This window comes from Heterodontus francisci, chromosome 18 (genome assembly GCF_036365525.1).
Source record: "Heterodontus francisci isolate sHetFra1 chromosome 18, sHetFra1.hap1, whole genome shotgun sequence".
Lineage (NCBI taxonomy): Eukaryota > Metazoa > Chordata > Chondrichthyes > Heterodontiformes > Heterodontidae > Heterodontus > Heterodontus francisci.
Window position 1 is genome coordinate 76,329,268 of NC_090388.1, and position 27,522 is coordinate 76,356,789.

Below are 27,522 nucleotides of genomic sequence, written 5' to 3' on the forward strand. Positions count from 1 at the left end.
GCAAATTCTGTATGAGCCCTGACATATCATTGCCAATGAGGACAACATTAGAGGCAGAACCACTGTGTGCAGTATTGGTAGGCAGTGGGGAGAACAAATGCAGTTGGACACACAAGTTGTGTGCACATGGTTTCTTCCTGCTCCATGCTCAGAGGAATGCAACACTATCTGTTGCAGGAGAAGCTTCTCTGAAATATATCAGGCTGAGGAAGGTGTCTGCAGCTGGGCTCGGCTTCAAGGTGGCTGCTTGTTGAGGGTGGGGGAGAGCTGCCTTTAGCTTTCAGCTGCAGTCATGTTCCTTGCCAGGCTGGCCAGCCCCGCAGTGTGCAGCCACATTCCTGTCTTAAACCTGCGCGTCTCCCAGCAGCTCAGCGGACCTAATGCACCCGACTTGAGGGCGTTCATCGCCTGCAACACGGAGCCGGTCAGCCAGCACCTGACCCCGGAGATCAGCCTATGGCTCCTTACTCCGCGCTGCCGCTTCTGGACCCAGAGAGCCGAACTGTGGCCCTTCAGCGATCCCTACTGGGCGATCTACTGGCCAGGGGGCCAGGCACTGTCCAGGTACTGAGCTCAGCTGTGCCTCCACACTGGCATTGTATCCTGTAAGAGGTGGCTTGCATTTATGTCTATAAGTAATTAATTCGAGCACTTTGGGACGTCAATGACGCGCGATATGAGTGCACATTCTTTCATAGCTGAATCCAAAATTATTATAAGGGCCTGATGTTTAAATTGAAGCTTTGGTACAAGCTGTTCTTCATTCATTTTTTGCCAACTGCCTCCCTTCCTCTCCAAAAGGTGGGGGGGGTCCAGGTGCCATCTGGCAATTTTGCTTTGCCCGGCAGCCCTGCCAGTGACTGTTGCCCGAGCTGTTTGGCAGTCATCACAGCTAAGCTTAATCCTGTCCTCACCTGCTACCCAACATGCATGGCACTTTCCCAAATGGACCACAGGTTAGCAGTCTGAAGTGCCATCAATTTTCTCCTTAAGACGCAAGACAACTTTTAACTTCACCCTGGCTGAGGGTCAGTAACCTAGGGATTGAGCCTGAATCATATGTTGTTTTATAATAACTTTTTTTTTATTTAGAGATACAGCACTGAAACAGGTCCTTCGGCCCACCGAGTCCACACCAACCAACAACCACCCATTTATACTAACCCTACAGTAATCCCATATTCCCTACCACCGACCTACACTAGGGGCAATTTACAATGGCCAATTTACCTATCAACCTGCAAGTCTTTTGGCTGTGGGAGGAAACTGGAGCACCTGGCGAAAACCCACACAGTCACAGGGAGAACTTGCAAACTCCGCACAGGCAGTACCCAGAATTGAACCCAGGTCCTTGGAGCTATGAGGCTGCGGTGCTAACCACTGCGCCACTGAAGCACATTGGCATAATTTATTACCCTAAAGGTATGATAAGTACAAGTTGTTGGTGAGGCTTTTGTGCTCTTTAGGTTCAGCTGCTTTATCCAATCAGCTGCTCTAAGCACTTTCATTTGACATCTTAATTTCAGCATGTTATTGGTTTGTTACTATACACAATTTTGATACACATAAAGGCTGCCTCTGCATATAAACTGCAGCCCAAACGTGAGCCCTCCCTAAGAAAACAATATAGTTAACTTAAACTGATTTTCTTATTTTAAGAAATGTGGCCCTCTACAGGTCAGTTTAGTAAAAGGTTGAAAATTCCATCAAAATTCATCATTATATCACTTGCCCATTGCCTTGATGATAAAAAACACAGTACTCCTTTAAAATGTGGACAGCTAAATATATACTAATACTGAAAAGTTTGATGCTGACTATTTCAGCGACAGAGCAATTTGCAGCTGTTATTTGCATGTCGCCATTTCTCCATACCATGGATTCTGTACTATAAATCCAGTCGGACAAAATGGTCGTGAAGGTGTGCAAAAATTTGCTTTAAAGAAAACTGTGGTTGAGATGACGTGGTATGGAGAGGTGCTGTGAAAATACAAAGTTGGAATGCATTCTTAAAAACAGCTGAAGGTCCCTGATCTCAGGTCCGACCTTATGATGGGATTGCTACAGCTGGCTCAAAAAAGGGCAGGATTGGCTATTTAATATCTCTTGGCTACAAAGTGTTCAGCAAAGATAGAGGGAAAGAAAGAAAAGAGGAGGCGTGGCTGTTTTAATTAAGGAGAATAATAGTGTTGGAGACAGAAAATGTCCTAGAGGGATCAAAGACAGAATCTATTTGGTTAGAGTTATAAAATGATAGAGGTACCATTACACGAGTGGGAAAGATATAGAAGAGCAAATTTGAAGGGTAATGGCAGGGAGGTGCAAAAATGATGAGTAGTGATAATGGGGGATTTTAATTATCCTGATATAAATTGGAATAGTAATAGTTGAAAGGGCAGAGAGGGGGAAGAGATTCAGAAGTATGTTCAAGATAATTTTCTTGATCGGTATGTTTCTGACCCAACAAGGAAGGAGACATTGCTGGATCTGGTATTGGGGAATGAGGTGGGTCTAGTGGATCAAGTGTCAGTAGGGGTACATTTAGGGAACAGTTATCATATTATCATAAGGTTTAGATTAGCTATGGAAAGGGACAAGGAGCAGTCTAGAGTTAAAATACTTGGGAGGCGGGTGGATTTCAGTGGGGTGACAACAGAGTTGGCCCACGTAAATTGGAATCAAAGATTGGCAGGCAAAATTGTAACAGAACAGTGGGCTGCCTTTAAAAAGAACATGATTCAGGTTCAGTACATTCCCACGAGGGGGAAGGGTAAGGCCAACAAAGCAAGTGCTCCCTGGATAATAAAAGAGATAGTGAGTAAGATGAAGCAGAAAAAGTGTACATATGAAAGATGTCAGGTTGATAATACAAGTGAGAACTGGGCTGAAGATAGGAAGTTCAGAGGGTGGTGAAAAATGAAATAAGATGAGAGAATATGAGAAGAGACTGGCAGTTAACATAAAAGGGAATAAGAGGGGAGGCGGTGGCGTAGTGGTAATGTCACGAGAAAAGTAACCCAGAGACCCAGGGTTTTGCTCTGGAGACATGGGTTTGAATCCCACCACGGCAGGAGGTGGAAATTGAATTCAATTAATTAAAACTGTCAATTGTCAATTGTTGTAAAAACCCACCTGGTTCACCAATGTCTTTTAGCGAAGGAAATCTGCTGTCCTTACCTGGCCTGGCCTACATGTGACTCTAAACCCACAGCAATGTGGTTGACTCTTAATGCCCTCTGAGATGGCCGAGCACTTGTCTCAAACCACTACAAAGTTAATAAGGAATGAAAATGGACCGACCACTGGCATCGAACTAGGCACCGGAAACGATAACGGTAAACCCAGCCCTGTCAACCCTGCAAAGTCCTCCTTACTAACCAAAGTTGGGAGAGCTGTCCCACAGACACGTCAAGCAGCAGCCTGACATAGTCATCCTCATAGAATCATATCTTACAGACAATGACCCAGACACTGCCATCACCATCCCTGGGTATGTCCTGTCCCACCAGCAGGACAGACCCGGCAGAGATGACAGCACAGTGGGATACAATCAGGACGGATTTTCCCTGGGAGTCCTCAACATCGACTCTGGAGCCAATGAAGTCTCATGGCATCAGGTCAAACATGGGCAAGGAAACCTCCCCCACCCCACCCCTTATCTGATGAATCAGAACACGACTTGGAGGAAGCACTGAGGGTGGCAAGGGTGCAGAATGTACTCTAGGTGGGGGACTTTAATGTAGCACCATTACTGGCTGAGTCCTAAAGGACATAGATGCTAGACTGGGTCTGTGGCAGGTGGTGAGGGCACCAACAAGAGGGAAAAATATACTTGTCCTTGTCCTCATCAATCTGCCTGTCGCAGAGATATCTGCCCATGACAGTATTGGTAAGAGTGACCACCGCACAGTCCTTGTGGAGATGAAGTCCCATCTTCACATTGAGGATATTGTCCATCGTGTTGTGTGGCACTACCACCACACTAAATGGAATAGATTTTGAACAGATCTAGCAACACAGAACTGGGCATCCATGAGGCGCTGTGGGCCATCAGCAGCAGTGGAATTGTACTCAACCATAATCTGTTGCCTCATGGCATATCCCCCACTCTAGCATTACCATCAGCCCTGGTTCAATGAAGAGAGCAGGAGGGCAAGCCAGGAGCAGCACCAGGCATACCTCAAAATGAGGTGTCAACCTGGTAAAGCTACAACCCAGGACTATTTGCATGTCAAACAGCTTAAGCAGCATGCGATGGACAGAGCTAAGTGATCCCAAAACCAACGATCAGATCTAAGCTCTGCAGTCCTGCCACATCCAGTTGTGAATGGTGGTGGACAATTAAACAACTAACTGGAGGAGGTGGCTCCACAAATATCTCCATCCTCAATGATGGGGGAGCCCAGCACATCAGTGTGAAAGATAAGGCTGAAGCATTTGCAGCAATCTTCAGCCAGAAGTGCCGAGTAGATGATCAATCTCAGCCTCCTACTGAAGTCCCCAGCATCACAGATGTCAGTCCGCAGCCAATTCGATTCACTCCACATGATATCAAGAAACGACTGAAGGCACTGGATACTGCAAAGGCTATGGGCCATGACAACATTCTGGCAATACTACTGAAGACCTGTGCTCCAGAACTTGCCACGCCCCAAGTATAGTTCCAGTATAGCTACAACACTGGCATCTACCCACCAATGTGGAAAATTGCCCAGGTATGTCCTGTACACAAAAAGCAGGACAAATCCAACCCGGCCAATTACCGTCCCATCAGTCTACTCTCGATCATCAGTAAAGTGATGGAAGGTGTCATAGACAGTGCTATCTAGCGGCACTTGCTCAGCAATAACCTGCTCAGTGACGCTCAGTTTGGGTTCCGCCAGGGTCACTCAGCTCCTGACCTCATTACAGCCTTGGTCCAAACATGGACAAAAGAGCTGAACTCAAGAGGTGAGAGTGACTGCCCTTGACATCAAAACAGCATTTGACTGAGTATGTGCATCAAGGAGCCCAGAGGTCAATGGGAATCAGGGGGGAAACCCTCTGCTGGCTGGAGTCATTCCTAACGCAAAGGAAGATGGTTGTGGTTGTTGGAAGTCAATCATCTCCGCTGCAGGACATCACTGCAGGAGTTCCTCAAGGTAGTGTCCTAGGCCTAACCACCTTCAACTACTTCATCAATGACCTTCCTTCAATCATAAGGTCAGAAGTGGGGATGTTCGCTGATTATTGCACAATGTTCAGCACCATTCGTGACTCTTCAGATACTGAAACAATCCGTGTCGAAATACAGCAAGACCTGGACAATATCCAGGCTTGGGCTGATAAGTGACAAGTAACATTCGCGCCACACAAGTGCCGGGCAATGACCATCTCCAACAAGAGAGAATCTAACCATCTCCCCTTGACATTCAATGGCATTACGATCGCTGAATCCCCCACTATCAACATTGACCAGAAACTGAACTGGAGTAACCATATATATGCCATGGCTACAAGAGCAGGTCAGAGGCTAAGAATCCTGCAGTGAATAACCACCTCCTGACTCCCCAAAGCCTGTCCACCATCTATAAGGCACAAGTCAGGAGTGTGATGGAATACTCTCCGCTTGCCTGGATGGGTGCAGCTCCAAACACAGTCAAGAAGCTCGACATCATCCAGGACAAAGCAGCCCGCTTGATTGGCAACCTGTCCACAAACATTCACTCCCTCCACCACCGACGCACAGTGGCAGCAGTGTGTACCAGCTACAAGATGCAGCAACGCATCAAGGCTACTCAGGCAGCACCTTCCAAACCCGCAACTTCTACCACCTAGAAGGACAAGGGCAGCAGATGCATGGGAACATCACCACCTGCAAGTTCCCCTCCAAGTCACACACCATCCTGACTTGGAACTATATCGCTGTTCCTTCAATGTCGCTGGGTCAAAATCCTGGAATTCCCTTCCTAACAGCACTGTGGGTGTACCTACCCCACATGGACTGCAACGGTTCAAGACGGCAGCTCACCACCGTCTTCTCAAAGGCAATTAGGGATGGCCAGCGACGCCCACATCCCATGAAACAAATAAAGAAAAAGTTAGGATCTGGAATGCACTGCCTGAGAGTGTGGTGGAGGCAGATTCAATCAAGGGAATTGAATAAGCATCTTAAGAGAACCAATATGAAGGGCTGTGGGGGAATGATACCAGCTGTGCTGCTCTTGATGAGAGCCAGTACAGACACGATGGGATGAATAGTCTCCTATGCTGTAACCATGCTATGCTTTTATGATTCTACCTTCAGGCCTATTCACTTAACTCAAGAATCTTTGTATTCATGATACCTGCACAATGTATTCATTGATAAAGGGTGGAAAATCTGAAGCTGAAAGCACCACCGTAGAAAGTAATAGTCTTGAGGTTAACTTATCCCGTTTTGCTGTGGGACTGAGTTTGTTTAAATGTCAACTTGCGAGGCCATTTTAATAAGCAGCAGAAACAAGCTCAACAATTAGTTGCTGAATATTGAAGTTAGTATATAATTTATACAGTCCTGACTTAATGCTGTTGTCACTTCACTTATTGTGTTTGATGTATTCATACAAAATAGGTAAAAGTTACGCTTAAGCCAACATCCTTTAAAGTTGTGAAATACATTCTTGCCACCACCTTACAAACCTAGCAGGAACATTGGAACACCATCACCTCGAAGCATTCTTCCAAGTCACACCCGGTCCTAACTTGGACATATATAATTATTCCTTCATCTTTGCTGGATCAAAATCCTGGAACTCCCTATCTAACACCATATTTGGAGCACCTTTGCCACAAGGTCTGTCACAATTCTAGCAAAATGCTCATCACCACCTTCTTGAGCAAGTAGGGACGGCCAATAAATGCTGACATTGTCAGTGACTCCCGTAACCTGGATTTAAAAAAAATTTGCTTAATTCCTCACATCATTCTTATTCCCACTTTATCCGTTGCTCCACTGCTACCTGTAACCACCAGTATTTCACCCTGGTGTTATGCAGCTCGAGACACATCCTGGAAGGATAGCTCTATGATTTTATTTGCCTATGTTTTTAAGTTCATTATATATCTTCCATCTAACAGACTGTATGCGCCTCCTGCAGGTGTCACACTTGCTTCCTTTAGCATTAACCCTGTCACACTTTATTAATACTCATGAAGTTGGAAGACAGCATTTCTGAGCAATGCCACAGGAGACCTGCTAGTGTAAAGGTAAACACCAAGTATGCAGCATTCTGCTTTACTGAAATCACAGTGACAATACAAAACGAGATATAAAATATTCATAGACTTCAACTGTATTGGGCAATAGATTGCAAAATAAACATGCCTGAAGCACAGTGCTCCTTGAGAACAATATTGTTTTATTTAATCATTTAGCATTAGTACCTCTCTCCCTGTTTTCAAAACTGACCTCTTCGATCTTGCCTTTAGTGCCCCCTTGAAACCCACTCATTTCCTGCTTGGTGTCCACCTGTCCTTGTAAAGCTCGAAGTATTTTTATGTCAAGGACACTTTATAAAACATAAATTAAATTGTACTGCATTCATATAGCACCTTTCATGATCTCAGGATGTCCCAAAGCTTTTTACAGCAGTACTTTTAAGAAGTCATTTTGAAACTCCCACAAGCAGCAAAGAAATAAATGATCATCTGTTTTATGTTGCTTGAGAAAAAAAGTAAAGACTTGCATTTCTATAGCAGCTTTTAAAACCACGGGATGTCCCAAAGCACTTTCACAGCTGATTAAGTACTTTTGAAGTGTAGTGACTGTTGTAATGTGGGAACCGCAGTAGCCAATTTGCACAGAGCAAGGTTCCACAAATAGCAAAGTGATAGTAGCCAGATAATCTGTTTTTGTGATGTTGATTGAGGAGTAAATATTGGCCAGGGCACGAGGGATAATTCCCCTATTCTTCTTCAAGATAGTGCCAAAGGATTTGTTACATCCACCTGAGGGCAGACTGGGCCTCATCCAATAAAGAGCACATCCAACAGCGCAGCACTCCATCAGTACTGCACCCTGAGTGCCAGCCTAGATTTTTATGTTTAAAGTCCTGGAGAGGAACTTGAACCCACCATCTTCTAACTCAGAGACAAGAGTGCTACCAACTGAGCCACAGCTAACACCAAGGGTTAATATTGGCCAGTACACTGGGAGAACTCCCCTGATCTTCGACTACTGTCATAGAATATTTTATGTTCACCTGAGAGGTCTGACAGGGCCATCGTTTGATGTCTGTTCCAAGTGCAGGTCTCCCTCAATACCAGATACTCTCTGGAGTGTCAGCATAGATTTTCTGTTCAAGTCTTAAAAGCAGGGCTTGAACCTACACCCTTCTAACTCAGAGGTAAGAATGCCACCACTTAGCCAAGGCTGTTACAAAGCAGTCATACCACATAAACACTCTTTATCAGTATTAGTACACTTTAGGCTTCAGTGATCTTTAGCTATGGAGGAGAAAATAAGAACCTCGACTCCTAATTGTTTTCCAGTGATATGATGGAGAGTGTTGACATTGAATGAGGAAAGGATTAGGCTCAATTCAATAGCCTATCATCACTCATAGACATGAAGAATGGATAGTAGGTAAAGGTCCCTTAGGGCAAATGGCAGCTGCAGAAAACTTACCCTAGGAAAGAATATGCCATCGGAAAAGGAGAGTAGGGAATGGGATAGTGATGCAGAGATACTAGGAGCCCAAGTGTCCTAACTTGCTTGTTCTAAACATTGTTCTTAGATACCTCTTGGATAATCCTGCAGTCACAAAGGCAAAGAAGGTGTTGGACTTAGGAAGTGGCTGTGGTGCCTCTGCCATTGCAGCTTCTATGAATGGAGCAACACATGTTCTTGCCAATGACATTGACCCAAGTAAGCATAAATGAACGGGAAATACTGACTTACAGTTGTGTATGTAGTCATAAGAGAATCAGAAGCACAATGTATGGAAAGTCTTAGGTTCAATTTATGAAACTTGGTCAATTGAAATTTTCAAGACTGAGATCGATAGATTTTTGTTCATTAAGAGTATTGAGGGATATGGAGCAAAAGTGGGTAAATTGAATTGAGTTACAGATATCCTGTGAACGAAATGAAAGGTAGAACAAGCTTGAGGAGCGGAACTCCTTTTCCTGTGTTCCTGTTTTGTTAGGTGTGGGCTTACGGGATGCTAACTGATTTCTACTTCATTGCCTTACAATAAAATCTTTACATGTGCACCTAAACAGTGAGTGTTGACAGACTGTTGCACTGTGAAGGGCATCACCATCAAGCCTGATTCTACCCAGGGATCAGTGATCTAGTAATCAGGACCAGGAATCTTAGATGATTTTTTCTGATATTCATTCCCCTTCCCAAGCTCAAGAATGAAGTGGATAATTGGAGCACTTGAACTGCTGTCACATCTGAGATCAGCTAACTTAGCAAGGATCAGAAATTAAACCAAAGACCTTCTGGTCCATATGCTCAGTGCCACACAGGACAAACTTAATCAGTGTTGAAGGCTTTCAAAATTACAGCACAAAACAAATCCATAGACTGCACTGATTCTCTTAGCATTCTGAAACAAAATAAATGTGGGTGTAACAAGGTGGGGAGTCATAGAGTTATACAGCACAGAAACAGGCCCTTCGGCCCATCGTGTCCGTGCCGGCCATCAAACACATAACTATTGTAACTATTTTAATCCCTCCGCTAAGGGAAATTTTCTTCCTATCTAACCTATCAATGCCCCTCATAATTTTGTATACCTCAATCATGTCCTCCCTCAGCCTTTTTGATAAATATATATATATTATATATTAACAGTAACACAGGAACAAGAAAGCACAGTAGGAGTCTATATTTTATAAGGCATGGGGCAGACAGTTATGTGAGTATGAGGCCATTTGGGAAGCACAGGAATTTGAAAGAGAAAAATGACAATCGCAACTTGGCAGGAATCCAGGAACAACTTTCAAATAACTTAGATTCTTAACTCAGAAACAAAATGAGTCTTTTAGAATTATTAGAACATTACAGCGCAGTACAGGCCCTTCGGCCCTCGATGTTGCGCCGACCTGTGAAACCATCTGACCTACACTATTCCATTTTCATCCATGTGTCTATCCAATGTCCACTTAAATGCCCTTAAAGTTGGCGAATCTACTACTGCTGCAGGCAGGGCGTTCCACGTCCTTACTACTCTCTGAGTAAAGAAACTACCTCTCACATCTGTCCTATATCTATCACCCCTCAACTTGAAGCTATGTCCCCTCGTGTTTGCCATCACCATCCGAGGAAAAAGACGCTCACTATCCACCCTATCTAACCCTCTGATTATCTTATATGTCTCTATTAAGTCACCTCTCCTCCTCCTTCTCTCCAACGAAAACAACCTCAAGTCCCTCAGCCTTTCCTCATAAGACCTTCCCTCCATACCAGGCAACATCCTAGTAAATCTCCTCTGCACCCTTTCCATAGCTTCCACATCCTTCCTATAATGCGGTGACCAGAACTGCACGCAATACTCCAGGTGCGGTCTCACCAGAGTTTTGTACAGCTGCAGCATGACCTCGTGGCTCCGAAACTCGACCCCCCTACTAATAAAAGCTAACACACCATATGCCTTCTTAACAGCCCTATTAACCTGGTTAGCAACCTTCAGGGATTTATGCACCTGGACACCAAGATCTCTCTGTTCATCTACACTACCAAGAATCTTCCCATTAGCCCAGTACTCTGCATTCCTGTTACTCCTTCCAAAGTGAATCACCTCACACTTTTCCGCATTAAACTCCATTTGCCATCTCTCAGCCCAGCTCTGCAGCCTATCTATGTCTCTCTGTACCCTACAACATCCTTCGGCACTATCCACAACTCCACCGACCTTAGTGTCATCTGCAAATTTACTAACCCACCCTTCTACACCCTCTTCCAGGTCATTTATAAAAATGACAAACAGCAGTGGCCCCAAAACAGATCCTTGCGGTACACCACTAGTAACTAAACTCCAGGATGAACATTTGCCATTAACCACCACCCTCTGTCTTCTTTCAGCGAGCCAATTTCTGATCCAAAGCTCTAAATTGCCTTCAACCCCATACTTCCGTATTTTCTGCAATAGCCTACCGTGGGGAACCTTATCAAACGCCTTACTGAAATCCATATACACCACATCCACTGCTTTACCCTCATCCACCTGTTTGGTCACCTTCTCGAAAAACTCAATAAGGTTTGTGAGGCACGACCTACCCGTCACAAAACCGTGCTGACTATCTCTAATGTACTTATTCTTTTCAAGATGATTATAAATCCTGTCTCTTATAACCTTTTCCAACATTTTACCCACAACCGAAGTAAGGCTCACAGGTCTATAATTACCAGGGCTGTCTCTACTCCCCTTCTTGAACAAGGGGACAACATTTGCAATCCTCCAGTCTTCCGGCACTATTCCTGTCGACAATGACGACATAAAGATCAAGGACAAAGGCTCTGCAATCTCCTCCCTAGCTTCCCAGAGAATCCTAGGATAAATCCCATCTGGCCCAGGGGACTTATCTATTTTCACACTTTCCAAAATTGCTAACACCTCCTCCTTGTGAACCTCAATCCCATCTAGCCTCGTAGCCTGAATCTCAGTATTCTCAACAACATTTTCTTTCTCTACTGTAAATACTGACGCAAAATATTCATTTAACACTTCCCCTATCTCCTCTGATTCCACACACAACTTCCCACTACTATCCTTGATTGGCCCTAATCTAACTCTAGTCATTCTTTTATTCCTGATATACCTATAGAAAGCCTTAGGGTTTTCCCTGATCCGATCCACCAATGACTTCTCGTGTCCTCTCCTTGCTCTTCTTAGCTCTCCCTTTAGATCCTTCCTGGCTAGCTTGTAGCTCTTAAGCGCCCTAACTGAGCCTTCACGTCTCATCCTAACATAAGCCTTCTTCTTCCTCTTGACAAGCGCTTCAACTTCTTTAGTAAACCACGGCTCCCTCGCACGACAACTTCCTCCCTGCCTCACAGGTACATACTTATCAAGGACACGCAGCAGCTGCTCCTTGAATAAGCTCCACATTTCGATTGTTCCCATCCCCTGCAGTTTCCTTCCCCATCCTACGCATCCTAAATCTTGCCTAATCGCATCATAATTTCCTTTCCCCCAGTTATAATTCTTGCCCTGCGGTATATACCTGTCCCTGCGCATCGCTAAGGTAAACCTAACCGAATTGTGATCACTATCACCAAAGTGCTCACCTACATCTAAATCTAACACCTGGCCGGGTTCATTTCCCAGTACCAAATCCAATGTGGCATCGCCCCTGGTTGGCCTGTCTACATACTGTGTCAGAAAACCCTCCTGCACACACTGGACAAAAACTGACCCATCTAAAGTACTCGAACTATAGTATTTCCAGTCGATATTTGGAAAGTTAAAGTCCCCCATAACAACTACCCTGTTACTCTCACCCCTGTCGAGAATCATCTTCGCTATCCTTTCCTCTACATTTCTGGAACTATTCGGAGGTCTATAAAAGACTCCCAACAGGGTAACCTCACCTCTCCTGTTTCTAACCTCAGCCCATACTACCTCAGTAGACGAGTCCTCAAACGTCCTTTCTGTCGCTGTAATACTCTCCTTGATTAACAATGCCACACCCCCCCCTCTTTTACCATCTTCTCTGTTCTCACTGAAACATCTAAATCCCGGAATCTGCAACATCCATTCCTGCCCCTGCTCTACCCATGTCTCCGAAATGGCCACTACATCGAGATCCCAGGTACCAACCCATGCTGCAAGCTCACCCACCTTATTCCGGATGCTCCTGGCGTTGAAATAGCCACACTTTAAACCAGGTTCTTGCTTGCCAGTGCCCTCTTGCGTCCTTGTAACCATATCCCTGACCTCACTACTCTCAACATCCTGTACACTGGCACTACAATTTAGGTTCCCATTCCCCTGCTGAATTAGTTTAAACCCCCCCGAAGAGCACTAGCAAACCTCCCCCCCAGGATATTGGTACCCCTCTGGTTCAGGTGAAGACCGTCCTGTTTGTAGAGGTCCCACCTACCCCAGAAAGAGCCCCAATTATCCAGGAAACCAAAACCCTCCCTCCTGCACCATCCCTGCAGCCACGTGTTCAACTCCTCTCTCTCCCTATTCCTCGCTTCGCTATCACGTGGCACGGGCAACAACCCAGAGATAACAACTCTGTTTGTTCTCGCTCTAAGCTTCCACCCTAGCTCCCTAAATTTCTGTCTTAAATCCCCATCTCTCTTCCTACCTATGTCGTTGGTGCCTATGTGGACCACGACTTGGGGCTGCTCCCCCTCCCCATTAAGGATCCCAAAAACACGATCCGAGACATCACGAACCCTGGCACCTGGGAGGCAACATACCAACCGTGAGTCTCTCTCGTTCCCACAGAACCTCCTATCTGTTCCCCTAACTATGGAGTCCCCAATGACTAATGTTCTGCTCCTCTTCCCCCTTCCCTTCTGAGCAACAGGGACAGACTCTGTGCCAGAGACCTGTACCCCATTGCTTACCCCTGGTAAGTCGTCCCCCGCAACAGTATCCAAAACGGTATACCTGTTGTTGAGGGAAACGTACACAGGGTCTATGTTGTTTCTTTCATTGAGTGACTGCAGGGCTCCTGTAATGTTTGGTACAGTGTCTGTTTTGTGTTTTTGAAATGACTGGACAAGATATGTAGGAAAGATAAGGAATTTTAACATTGTCCAGTGTCTGCCACAGCACTTTTATCCTGCTCGCTTATCAATAATCATTAATTCCCCTGTCAAATTACATTAGTTTATCTAAACCTTAAAGTAATTGTTTGAGAGAGTTTTCTTACAAGCAGTATGGTGGGTACTTTTCTTGGTGGGGTCAGGCAGGGGAAGAGAAAAAGGTATGTTCCTGACTATGAAGGCACACATCATCTCTTCCCATGCCATCCTACTTTGCAGGTCCACCCCATACCAGGTCCTACAGCTGAAAGAGTAGGGCGGACAGCTCAATTCCTGGTTACCACCCCAATATTCATCTGATTCTCTCCCAGCCCCCACTCACATTGCCAATAAACACATATTGTCTGGGTTTACAAGAATGGCCATTTGGAAGTGGCAAGGACCCTTTGGTATCTCACCCAACAGAACTTTGGCCAATGTTATCCTTCCTAAGTGAGGACAGTATTAATGATTCTATTGAGCAGGAACTGACTGCAAACACTAAAGGCTCAGGCTTGAAAAAAAGTCAATCCCAGAGCAAAATGTAAAGTCCAAGGAGGATACATTATGCTTGCACCATTGGATCCACTAGGTCAAGGTCCTCACATCACTGCTGCAAAACAGCAACCATCCACACTGTGGGTGCACCACTGCCTGGAAGGTCATTTACTCTAGGACTGTGGGCAAGATTTGGAATCCTCATCCATAACCTCCTTCCAGTATCTCCATTATATCTACTCTGATGACTCCAATTTTCACACCCTGTTTCTGAATTGTCCTTTTTATTCAGCTCAGATTTTACCTCCACCTGTGGTTGATAGGGCCTTGACTATATCTACCCCATTTCCTATGCTTCTGCTGTCAGCCCCACTCTTCACTCACATGGACAGGCCACCCTTCCATCCCAGTAGCTCTGCACTCAACAGTTCATCTTCCATCATTTTCACCAACTACAATACACAACCAAATATGCTTGCCCCTCCCTTTTTCTGCTTTCGAGAAGTACCATTTCCTCTGGGATATCCTTGTTGAAAAAATCAGGGAAGATACAGATAAGGAAGAATATAACCCATCTTAGCTCGTCTATCCACAAAGCCTCCAGAGCTCCCACATTGCATCCAAAGGTTTCATAAATGATTCCAGGGTTTTTGCTTCCGCTATTATCCCAGAAGACAATGATCTGTGTTTCTTACTCTTGTTCTTCTACCACCCTGATTTCCAGCTGCCCTTCTGCTTTTGCCATACAACAATAGCAAATGTGACACCTGTTGATTTACGTCTTCACATACCACTGGCCAGGGCCTCAAACAGCCCTCCTGTGAGTGACAGGAAGTTAATGTATTTCCTCTAGTCTATTGTAATCACTGTTCATGGTGCAGTTTCCTCTACATACAAATGAAGATTGGGTAATATTTTGCTGGACACCTCCGATCTGTCTACAGGTATGATCCTGACCTCCCTATGGCCACCTGTTTAACTCCATCTCTCATTCCTACTCTGGCCTTTCCGCATTTGGTCTCCTACAGGTTTCACATAAGTTCAACACAGAAACACTGTCTCATCTTTTTTCCTGGGCACCCTGTAGCCTTCTGATCTGAACACTGATTTCAGCAAATTTAGACCTTAGCAATGTCTCCCATTTCTTAGAAGCAGGGGTGTTGGGGATGCATCGCAGTCCCATCAGCTTCTGGAGAGAGGAAGGGAGACATAGTGACATTTTAGGTGTTGTGTGGACCATTTTTCAAAACAGTTTCCTTTGCGTGTGCTGACAGACCTGCTGTGTGTTTCCAGCATCTTCTTTTAATTTCAAAATTCTACCATTAGCTGCTATTTTCTCTTCATTTCTATTTTCTTGTCTGTTTCATGCACCTCCATATTGGAGGGTTTATTTTATGTGTATCTTTTGAATGCCTTTTAATTGCCTCTCAACACTTTTAATGCGTTTGCCTTGATGAGATGATCTTTGCATATCACTCACTGGTTTCACTTCCTCCCAACTTTTCAAAATACTTGTTGACTGGCCACTTAGCCTGCTAACTCCCACTCTGTGACAGGAGTCAACACATTCATGTCCTCCTTTCATCTTCCCTGGTCTTTGTTTTTGATCAATCTTGTTAATTCTTCCAGTTTCTCACAATGGATCTTGACCTGAAGCATTGCTTGGGGGTTTTCTCTCTTTCGATGTGGTTGGATCTGTTGTGTATTTGAGCATTTTCTGTTTTTAATTTTAGATTTCCATTTTTATGCATATAACATGGGCAATGAGCACATGGATCAGACAGCCAGAGAGCAGGTCAATAATGGAAATCTGCCATCAACTTCTGTTCCAACTTATTTGGGTGCACAAAAAGCTGCACTAATTTGCAGGTAACAGCTCCATAGGGTGGCCACACATAGTTGCACTGTAGTCACGGGCAGTTCATTATTCAAGTACTGCCTCTTGTTCATTCTTATGCTCAATTTATGCACAATTCTGCTTACTCTTTCAGTGCAGTTTAATACAAAAAAATGCCAAATTGAACAATTCACATTTTCTCTAAGCATTTCATTGGGAAATATCACAACAGAGACCGATGGTTCAGTACCAATATTACTCAAAAACAAACATACCCAACAGCTCAAAAGCAATTGTGGCAAATAAAGCAGTTTTATTTTGTTTTAGTTCAAGCCATTTTGAAATAGCGGAAGTGAAAATGGAAGCTTTCTTTTCTTACCAGAGACAGGTTGTCTGCAAAAGTAAACCAGGGTGACTGGTTAAGAAATTGGTTACTATACAAGGGCTCTGATCAAGTTGCTAATTGATTTGTACATGGTCGAGGCATTTACGGTCACTGAGAAACCAGAAGCTGTGAGCACATTGTTCATCAGCATTCTACATCATTATTCTTATTACTCTTTCTTTAATTGTGGATATTTGATTTTTCTGATTTACGAGCTAAGTGTAGGGGAATCCGCTCATAAACTGTGCATAATCTAATCTCGGTGAGGAGCTAAGATTCACTACGTCTACATTTAACTTTGCACGTGGAGGTAAACCAGACAGTCTATTCAGAGGTTGGTAATAACCAGGTTCAAAAAAAGGTACCTTAACCCCTTCTGCACTCATTTCAATTTTCTTGTTTTTTAATTATTGACTTGATTCACTATTTTGTATCATTTGGCTTCTGTGTATTAATTAAATTGGACATAAATCTGACCAATAGCTTTAGCCTATACCCACTGGTCTGATGGTTTGCCATTTTCTGCCTCTTGGGAGAACAGGCGAGACGTTCCACATGATCGCAAAGTGTAATTGAGGAGTACTTGTTAACCCTGGGCATGCAAACTAATACATGGCACGTGTATGGGCATATATTACAGATCAAAGAGTTTCTGTTATGGAAACAGTATTTTCCTGGCGAGGAAACATCCAAAGCGTATCACCAGTAAATAGCTTTAATTGATCAAAGTGATTGCATGCAGCTGGCTCCAAGCAAACTGTCAAGTAACTGTTAAATGCCAGTATTCATCAGAGTGATTGTGTGCACAAGTAAGGTCAGGTGCCAATTGGCCCATCACTATAAAGAGGCTGAACCAATGGAAATCTGACATTAAATGTTCATTTCAGCAGCAGAGGTTAAACCAACCACTCATGAAAATATTAGTTTAGGGTGACAATGAATAAAAATGCCACGCCTCACCCAGGCATAAGAAGTGATGCAGATTAAACAGGTCTGACTCTATAAATGACAAACATTATAAAATGTAACAGATAAATGGGCAGCCTGCCATACAGCAATTAAACAAAATCAGAAATTTGTGACACCAGCATAGAAATAGAGATAGTGTAATTATGGCAGAACATTTTACCTTCAGGATAAATACTTCAGCATGTCAAGAGAACAACTGAGGGAACAATTATTTGATGACAAAGCAATCTAAAAATAATTAACAGTTAATGAGTCAAGTGAATAAGCTTAGAAAAAAATGGCAACAAATTTGAACTTAAGGAATGACCAGAATTTGATCACAAGAGTTAATGAAGGAGGATCGGGAAAGTGAGTGACTGGTCCTGGAATAATCGCTCTTGCCATCTTTTGAGCAGATGGCAAAAACTGAGCCCAAAGAAAGATCTTACATTTATACAGCACCTTTTACAGCCTCAGGATGTCCCAAAATGTTTTACAGACAAAGAAGTACTCTTTTTAAAGTGTCCTCACTGGTGTAATATAGGAAATGTGGCAGCCAATTCATGCACAGCAAGCTCCCACAAACAGCAATGAGATAACCAGATACCCTTTTGATGCTGTTGCTTGAGGGAGAAATATTGACCAGGATTCCAGGAAAACTCCCCTACTCTTCTTTGAAATAGTGCCTTGGGATCTTGTATGTCCCCTTGAGGGGGCAGATGGGGCCTCAGTTTAACGTTTGATCCATAAGCTCAACAGGAAGACCCATGTAAAATTGCATAATGAATAAATAAAAAGTTAAGTTGTGAGGGTGGGCAGCAACAACTGGCTGGGTTGGTGTTAAAACCAAAGTTCTCTTGCAGCTTCTTTTATTCAGTGAAATGCAGTTTCAATAGGGAGAGCTGTGCCTCCTACAATCAGATCAGTTGACATTGTTTTACAGGCTGTGAAAACGAGCAGTTTGACACAGGATTACAGATTATCCTGTCAAGTTATTTCACACCAGACTTTGCACAAGCTGCCCATAATGCCTTTCTACCTCTATAAAAACAAAGGTGACCGAGGTGACTGCAACAACTACCATGGAATCTCCCTGCTCAGCATAGTGGGGAAAGTCTTTGCTCGAGTCGCTCTAAACAGGCTCCAGAAGCTGGCCGAGCGCGTCTACCCTGAGGCACAGTGTGGCTTTCGTGCAGAGAGATCGACCGTTGACATGCTGTTCTCTCTTCGTCAGATACAGGAGAAATGCCGCGAACAACAGATGCCCCTCTACATTGCTTTCATTGATCTCACCAAAGCCTTTGACCTCGTCAGCAGACGTGGTCTCTTCAGACTACTAGAAAAGATTGGATGCCCACCAAAGCTACTAAGTATCATCACCTCATTCCATGACAATAGTAAAGGCACAATTCAACATGGTGGCTCCTCATCAGACGCCTTTCCTATCCTGAGTGGCATGAAACAGGGCTGTGTTCTCGCACCCACACTTCTTGGGATTTTCTTCTCCCTACTGCTTTCACATGTGTTCAAGTCCTCGGAAGAAGGAATTTTCCTCCACACAAGATCAGGGGGCAGGTTGTTCAACCTTGCCCGTCTAAGAGGGAAGTCCAAAGTACGGAAAGTCCTCATCAGGGAACTCCTCTTTGCTGACGATGCTGCTTTAACATCTCACACTGAAGAGTGCCTGCAGAGTCTCATCGACAGGTTTGCGGCTGCCTGCAATGAATTTGGCCTAACCATCAGCCTCAAGAAAATGAACATCATGGGGCAGGACGTCAGAAATGCTCCATTCTTCAATATTGGCGACAACGCTCTGGAAGTGGTTCAAGAGTTCACCGACCTAGGCTCAACTATCACTAGTAACCTGTCTCTAGATGCAGAAATCAACAAGCGCATGGGAAAGGCTTCCACTGCTATGTCCAGACTGGCCAAGAGAGTGTGGGAAAATGGTGCACTGACACGGAACACAAAAGTCCGAGTGTGTCAAGCATGTGTCCTCAGTACCTTGCTCTATGGCAGCGAGGCCTGGACAACGTATGTCAGCTAAGAGCGACGTCTCAATTCATTCCATCTTCGCTGCCTCCGGAAAATACTTGGCATCAGGTGGCAGGACCGTATCTCCAACACAGAAGTCCTCGAGGCGGCCAACATCCCCAGCTTATACACACTACTGAGTCAGCGGCGCTTGAGATGGCTTGGCCATGTGAACCGCATGGAAGATGGCAGGATCCCCAAAGACACATTGTACAGCGAGCTCGCCACTGGTATCAGACCCATCGGCCGTCCATGTCTCCGCTTTAAAGGCGTCTGCAAACGCGACATGAAATCCTGTGACATTGATCACAAGTCGTGGGAGTCAGTTGCCAGCGTTCGCCAGAGCTGGCGGACAGCCATAAAGGCGGGGCTAAAGTGTGGCAAGTCAAAGAGACTTAGCAGTTGGCAGGGAAAAAGACAGAGGCGCAAGGGAAGAGCCAACTGTGTAACAGCCCCGACAATCAAATTTTGCTGCAGCACTTGTGGAAGAGCCTGTCACTCTATAATTGGCCTTTATAGCCACTCCAGGCGCTGCTCCACTCACCACTGACCACCTCCAGGCACTTACCCATTGTCTCTCGAGATAAGGAGGCCAAAGAACCTTAATATGAGTGAAGTCTTGTTGAGCAGCGATGCCTTGGACCCTTCCACAGAAGGCATGGCCTGTTGACATCCCAGGCTGTCAGAACGACAGGAAGAAGAAAACAATTTCGGCTGAAAGATCAGCAGTATAGCAACAGTCTGATTCCAAGCTTTTGAATGGCAAATGGATGGATTGGCCACCAGTTTTAAGTAACAGTAGAGTGATTTCCCCATTCAGCTCAACACCACATAGCATCTGATCACTTATGCTCCCTGTTTAAAAAGAATCAAATGACTAAGCATTGGAATACTCTTGGTATTTTAAAAGCAGAGCCATGTACTGAATTGCAATAAGGAGTCAGATTAAAGTATTCTGTTAGAGCAGGTGGCAACCTGCTATTTTAGTTTTACTGTTATTTCTGTAGTTTCCTCCTCCTCAGTCATTCTTGAAATGCATTCAGTTTGCTATTTAATAGTCAAAATGTTTTGGATTTTTTGAAATATAGCCAACATTTTTATTGAGAAACTTAGGCAAAGGACCCATACTGCAGGACTCATGAATCATTTTTTCTAAAGGGTAGTAGAAATCTAGGACTCCTTCCCCAAAAGGCTGTGAATGCTGGTCCATTGAAATTTTCAAAACAGTTTGATTTTTTGTTGGGTAAAGGTATCGGGGACATAGAACAAAGGCGAGAAAATGGAGTTGAGGTATAGGTCAGCCATGATCTAATCGAATGGAACAACAGGCTTGAAGGCTGAATGGCCTACTCACCATGTTGGAATTATAGGAACTTATAGGAAAGAAGGCAGCCCTTCATGCCCGTGGTGGCTCTTTGAAAGAGCATTTGTGCTTTGTCCCATATCCCCACTTTTTTGTCCATAACCCTGTAAGTTCCTTATCCTCAAGTACCTGTCCAAGTCCCTTTTAAAATTATTTACAGTCTGCTTCCACCATCTTTTCAGGAAGTGTTCTACATCCTGACAACTCTGAAAAAATTTCTCATCTCCCTTCTAGATCTTCTACCAATGATTTTGAATCCATGACCTTGAATTATTGACCCACTTACCAAAGGGAATATTTTTCCTGACTTTATCAAAGCCTCTCATCATCATAAAAAAAACCTCTGAGATCACTTCTTAACCTTCCCTGTTCTAAGGAGCACAGCTGTAATTTTTCCAGCCCCTGTCTTCATAATTGAAGTCTCTCATCCCTGGCAACATCCTGCCAAACCTCCTCTGTATCCTTTCAGGCCTTTACACTTTTCCTGAAGTGGGGTGGCCAGAATTGTCCAGAATATTCCAACTGAGGCCTAACCAGTGATTTTTAAAGTTACAGCATGATCTCTTTTCTGTTATATTCTATTCCTCTATTTATAAACCCAAGTTACCCCTTTTCTTTTAAACCACCTTATTAACTTGCCATACTATGTTTAAGAATTTGTGTCTGTGGACACCAAGGTCTCTCAGCTCATCTACACTTTTTTAAAGTGTGTCATTTATAGTATACTGTCTTTCCATATTAGTTCTCCCAAAGTTTATCACTTTACACTTCTCCACATTGAACACCATCTGCCATACTTCTGCCCATTTCACCATTCTACGTCATCCTGAAGCCTATAACTATCCTCATCATTATCTACTACTTTGCCAAGTTTCATATCATCTGCAAACTTTATAATGCTGCTTCCTAAACCTACATCTACTCATTTATAAAAATTGCCAAGGGTAATGGACCCAATACTGACCCTTGGGGAACACCATTGCAAACTACCTTCCAGTCTGAAAAATATCCAACACTATCCTTTGCTTCCAGCCACTTAGCCAATTTTTATCCATACTGCCACTTTCCTTCCAATTAGACTTGATAAGCCTGCTGTATGGCATTTTGTCAAATATACAGATCTATTGCACTATCTTGATCAACCTTCTCTGTTACCTCAAAAAATTCAATTACGTCAGTCAGACAGGATTTACCTTTAACAAATCCAGCCAGGCTTTCCTTGTTTAACTCATGCCTTTCCAAATGAAAGTTTATTCTAATAATCAAGCTTGAATTGTAAAAGTAAAAGACTCAGATGAAGGTTTTAAAAGGCCAAAGAGGAGGAAGGGTATGTTAAGAGTAGGACAGTTTGACAAGCATTGATTTCCAGACAATGAGACTCATTTGTAGTTTCGAAGTAAAGAAAAAGAAAATTTAGAGCAGCAAATAAAGTAAGTAATATTAAAACAATGGCTGTAATTGAGAGAGGGAGGTCAGAGGCTAGTGATGAATCATTTTTCTTGTATTCCATCCAGAACAGTGAGAGAAGTATTTAAAGAGCTGTGACAGATGTAGCAGCATATTCAAAACTAGGATAGAATTGGACTTTATAGGGACTCAAGAGTGGTACATATTTCGGTGCTGTGTTTAAATTGTTTTATTTCACTGTCCTACAGTTGCAGCAGTCTCCATAGGAATGAACTGCGAACTTAACAAAATACCACTGCTGCCAGTGGTGACAGAAAGCCTAATTGGAAAGATGGAAGAGAAATGGGATGTGATTCTTTTAGGCGACATGTTTTATGATGAAGAACTTGCTGCTGATCTTCACAATTGGCTGAAAGAATACAAGAGGTTTCACGGATCAGAGATTCTGATTGGAGATCCTGGAAGAGCACAATTCACAAGTTACGTTGCACAGAATTGGCTGCAGAAGGTCATTGAATACGAGCTTCCTGAGACTACGAAGAAGGAGAATTATGGACTGACTTCCAGCACTGTGTGGAGATTTTTGTCATAGGACACGAATGGGATAGCACTGGGCAGGAGTGGGAATTCTGGCTGACTTTAGTCCAGCAACGACCTGGAATTGAAACTGGGACCTTCAAATCTGTAATGTTCTATGACAGTAGTGGTTTGCTTGAGTTACATATAGGGTAGACGAAGTATGGTCTTTCTTTTCCGATGTCAACATACAAATTTATTGCAGCCGGACTTCAAATTTGCTAGTTACCATACCAACTAGACTACCCTTCCTGGCTCATAAAAACTATTCAGTCGAGCCCAACAGTTTTTTTTTATTTTCAAGTAAACACAAATTCCTTTCTAATATTTATTTGTACATCACAGCAAAACATAATAAGGATGGTACTAATATATCATACATAGCCAAGTGCTACACTGCACATATACAAACATTTTATACTGTACTCAGCAATTAGATTGAATCAAAATAAATATTTAATTGATAATTACCTGGTAACATAAATTTCACTGCAGAATGCTCAGAACATTATATGGAAATTACAGAACATTAGTTATTAATTACCAAATATTAAATGGTGGAAAAAAGTAAATTCAGTAAACAGTCCACGTCACTTGTTTCATTTGATTGGGACAGGCTAACTGTTGCAGAGCTTCTCTTGAACGATCTGTAAGCAGAAATAAAGCATAGTAAAACTGAAGAAAACATTTACTAGAGCTTTATTGCTCTCCTGAATTTTCGTCAGTCCTCTCGAGGACACCAAGTCTTGATGATTCCACAGCTGCCAGTAGACCCTCCAGTACCTCACATAAGGAGCCATTAGTTACATGAGCCTATGCTGCGAGCACTATCAACTTCATCGAGCTTGGTAGGCATCGCAGCTGTACTTAATCATGTTCTTGCTTTAGGTGCAGAAAGATCAGCCAGGTTTCCCACTCCTGATTACTATTCAATGACAATAGGTAGAAAGCATGTTTGTGTAGGTGTGAACATCAGTTGAGAACAGGCTGTGACATCCCCATGGTAGATTATCCTATCAGTGGTTGCTCACACATGAAGAACAACCAACAACACTGGGAAGCATCACAGCAGAGACTGGTCCTGTCCTTACCTTGACCTCCACATATATAACTTGCAGCAGGAAGCGTTGGATAGCAATCAGGAGGAGGCACTCTAGGTGCTGAAGCCATTCCATCTCAGCATGGAAAAGGGACCAAGCCTGGTACCGTACTGCAAGGCTCAATACTGTGCAGGAGGGGGCATGTCCCCACTGAGCCTTTGAAGTCTTATTTCTTATTCCATTTTGAGCTTACAACAATGCACAAGTGTAAAGGGCAGATCTCGCACGGTGACTCACCTGTGATAAGTGGGCAGCCATGAAAAAGTAAAATGAAAACATGGGGGCAGAAAACGAGCACACTTTCCACTGCTTCATCAGTTAGGTTCACGCAGCGGTCCATATGAATCTCCTGAAGAAAAGGCATCTGGACGTTAAAACTATTTAGAAAAGATGAAGCCCTATTGCAAAAGCAGAGTAACTTGCATTCATCTAACACCTGGTCATTTCCCCAGCAACATGTCAAAGCACAAAGTGAAATACTTTGAGGTGCAATGGTTATTTTTACATAGACAAATGCAGCAGTTATTTTAGCACAAAGAAAGATTCAACAAATAGCAATGGGATGAATAATCAGATTTTGTGGTTTCTCTTTTCGGTGGAGTTTTTCATGGCAGGAATGTTGGCCAAGGAAAATGTCCTGCTTTGCAAATAGTGCCACAGGTGTCCATGCTCCCTAGAGTCGTCCGTTAAATTCTGGAAAATGTCATCAACCTTGCTTTTAATTTCCACCTTCCCTCCCTGTCATGGACCATCTTGAACTCTTCCCTTCCTCGAATTCTCTGTCTCCATTCTGGGGCTAGGCTATCATTTGATACCTCCTATAATCCCACTGACTCCCACAACCTTGACTACAATTCCCCACTTCCTGTAAGGACTCTATTCCATTCTCCCAGCTTCTCCGTCTCCATCGCATCTGTTCTGACAATACCACCTTCCATACTAGTGCATCTAATACGTCTTCCTTTTTCCTCAACCACGAATGTATGAACATATGAATTAGGAGCAGGAGTAGGCCACTCGGCCCCTTGAGCCTGCTCTATCATTCAACAAGATCATGGTTGATCTGATTGTAACCTCAACTTCACATTCCTGCCTGTCCCTGATATCTTATCACCCCCTTGCTTATCAAGAATCTCTCTGCCTCTGCCTTAAAAATATTCCACCTCCTTTTGAATAAGAGAGTTTCAAAGACTCATGACCCTCAGAGAAAAAAATTCCCCTCATGTCTGTCTTAAATGGGCGATCCCTTATTTTTAAACAGTGACCCCCTAGTTCTACATTCTCCCACAAGAGGAAACATCCTGTCCACATCCACTCTGTCAAGACCCCTCAGAATCTTATATGTTTCAATCAAGTTGCCTCTTACTCTTCTAAACTCCAGCGAATACAAGCCTAGCCTGTCCAACCTTTCCTCATAAGACAACCCGCCAATTCCAGATATTAGTCCAGTAAACCTTCTCTGAACTGCTTCCAACACATTTACATCCTTCCTTAAATAAGGAAACCAATACTGTACACAGTACTCCAGATGTGGTCTCACCAATGCCCTGTATAACATAACCTCTCTACTTTTGTATTCAATTCCCCTTGCAATAAATGATAATATGCGATCAGAATCATAGAAAGTTTCAGGCACAGAAAGAGGCCACTTGGCCCATCGTGTCTGTACCGGCTGAAAAACAGTCCACCAATTAGCTTTCCTAATTACATGCTGTACCTGCATACTAACCTTTTGCGATTCATGCACTAGGACACCCAGATTCCTCTGCATCTCTCACCATTTAGATAATGCTTCTTTTTTATTCTTCCTGCCAAAATGGACAATTTCACATTTTCCCCACATTGTACTCCATTTGCCAGATCTTTGCCCACTCACTTAACCTATCTATATCCTTTTGTAGCCTCCTTAAGTCCTAACAACTTACATTCCTATCTTTGTGACATCAGCAAATTTAACAACCGTACCTTCAGTCCCTTCATCCAAGTCACTGATATAAATTGTAAAAAGTTGAGGCCCCAGCACTGATCCCTTTGGCACGCCACTCGCTAGATCTTGCCAACCAGAAAATGACCCATTGATGCCTACTCTGTTTCCTGTTAGCTAGCCAATCTTCTATCCATGCCAATATGTTACCCCCTACATATTATTTTCCACAATAACGTTTGGTGTGGCACCTTATCAAATGCCTTCTGGAAATCTGCGTACAGTAGATCCACCGGTTCCCCTTTACCTACAGCACATGTTACTTCTTTAAAGAACTCCAATAAATTGGTTAAACATGATTTCCCTTTCACAAAAGCATGTTGACTCTGCCTGATTACCTTGAATTTTTCTAAGTGCCCTGCTAGAACGTCTTTAATAATAGCTTCTCACATTTTCCCTATGACAGATGTTAAGCTAACTAGCCTGTAGTTTCCTGCTTTCTGTCTCCTTCCCTTTTGAATAAAGGAGTTACATTCACTATTTTCCAATCGAATGGAACCTTCCCCGCATCTAGGGAATTTTGGAAAATTAAAACCAATGCATCAACTATCTCACTAGCCACTTCTTTTAAGACCCTAGGATGAAGTCCATCAGGACCCAGGACTTGTCAGCCCGCAGCTCCAACAATTTGCTCAGTACCACTTCCCTGGTGATTGTAATTTCCTTGAGTTCCTCCCTTCCTTCCATTTCCTGATTTACAGCTACTTCTGGGATGTTACTTGTATCCTTTACAGTGAAGACTGATGCAAAATACCTGTTCATCAGATTTCTTATTTTCCATTATTAAGGGTGGCACAGTGGCGCAATGGTTAGCACCGCAGCCTCACAGCTCCAGCGACCTGGGTTCAGTTCTGGGTACTGCCTGTGCGGAGTTTGCAAGTTCTCCCTGTGACCGCGTGGGTTTCTGCTGGGTGCTCCAGTTTGCTCCCACAGCCAAAGACTTGCAGGTTGATAGGTAAATTGGCCATTGTAAATTGCCCCTAGTGTAGGTAGGTGGTAGGAGAATGGTGGGGATGTGGTAGGGAATATGGGATTAATGTAGGATTAGTATAAATGGGTGGTTGTTGGTCGGCACAGACTCGGTGGGCTGAAGGGCCTTTTTCAGTGCTGTATCTCTAAATAAAAAAATAAAATAGATTCCCCAGATTCACCTTCTATAGGACCAACACTCACTTTGCTAACTTTTCTTTTTTAAATATGTATAGAAACTCTTACTATCTTTTTATATTTCTAGCTAGCTTTCTCTTGAACTCTAATTTTCCCTCCTTATTAATCTTTGTCATTCTTTGCTGTTTTTTATATTCTGTCCAATCTTCTGATCTGCCATCCATCTTTGCGCAAATATATGCTTTTTCTTTAAGTTTGATACTATCTTTAACTTTTTTAGTTAACCACAGATAGTGGGTCCTCCCCTTAGAATTTTTCTTTCCCGTTGGATTCTCATGATTCCCTCAGGGTTGACAGGGCCCTCGACTGCATCTGTTCCATTTCTCACACTTCTGCTCTCATCCACTCGCTCCCAGATCTTACATTCCTCCCCACCAACCTCCCCATTTCACAGCTCATCGTCTGCCATTTCTGCCACCAAACACATCGTCCTTCTCCCCTTTCAGCATTCCAAAGGATCCTGTTCTCTCTATGATACTCTGGTCCACTCC

General features: G+C 43.5%; 2 protein-coding genes across 2 annotated transcripts in view; one reads left to right on the forward strand and one right to left on the reverse strand.

Annotated features, from left to right (window-relative positions):
• On the forward strand, positions 1 to 23,450 carry etfbkmt (electron transfer flavoprotein subunit beta lysine methyltransferase). The gene is made up of 3 exons (XM_068051035.1): positions 1 to 564; positions 8,757 to 8,887; positions 22,453 to 23,450. Exons 1-3 carry the CDS (start codon positions 293 to 295, stop codon positions 22,794 to 22,796), a joined length of 747 nt encoding a protein of 248 aa, XP_067907136.1. The 5' UTR covers positions 1 to 292; the 3' UTR covers positions 22,797 to 23,450.
• Positions 23,048 to 27,522, reverse strand: part of amn1 (antagonist of mitotic exit network 1 homolog (S. cerevisiae)) — a 60,057-nt gene continuing 55,582 nt past the window's right edge. The window contains exons 6-7 of the mRNA XM_068051034.1: positions 24,118 to 24,229; positions 23,048 to 23,427 (exon numbers count right to left, since the gene is read on the reverse strand). Of these exons, the coding sequence (XP_067907135.1) occupies positions 23,354 to 23,427; positions 24,118 to 24,229 (186 nt within the window). The 3' untranslated portion in view covers positions 23,048 to 23,353. The remainder of the gene's footprint in view (positions 23,428 to 24,117; positions 24,230 to 27,522) is intronic.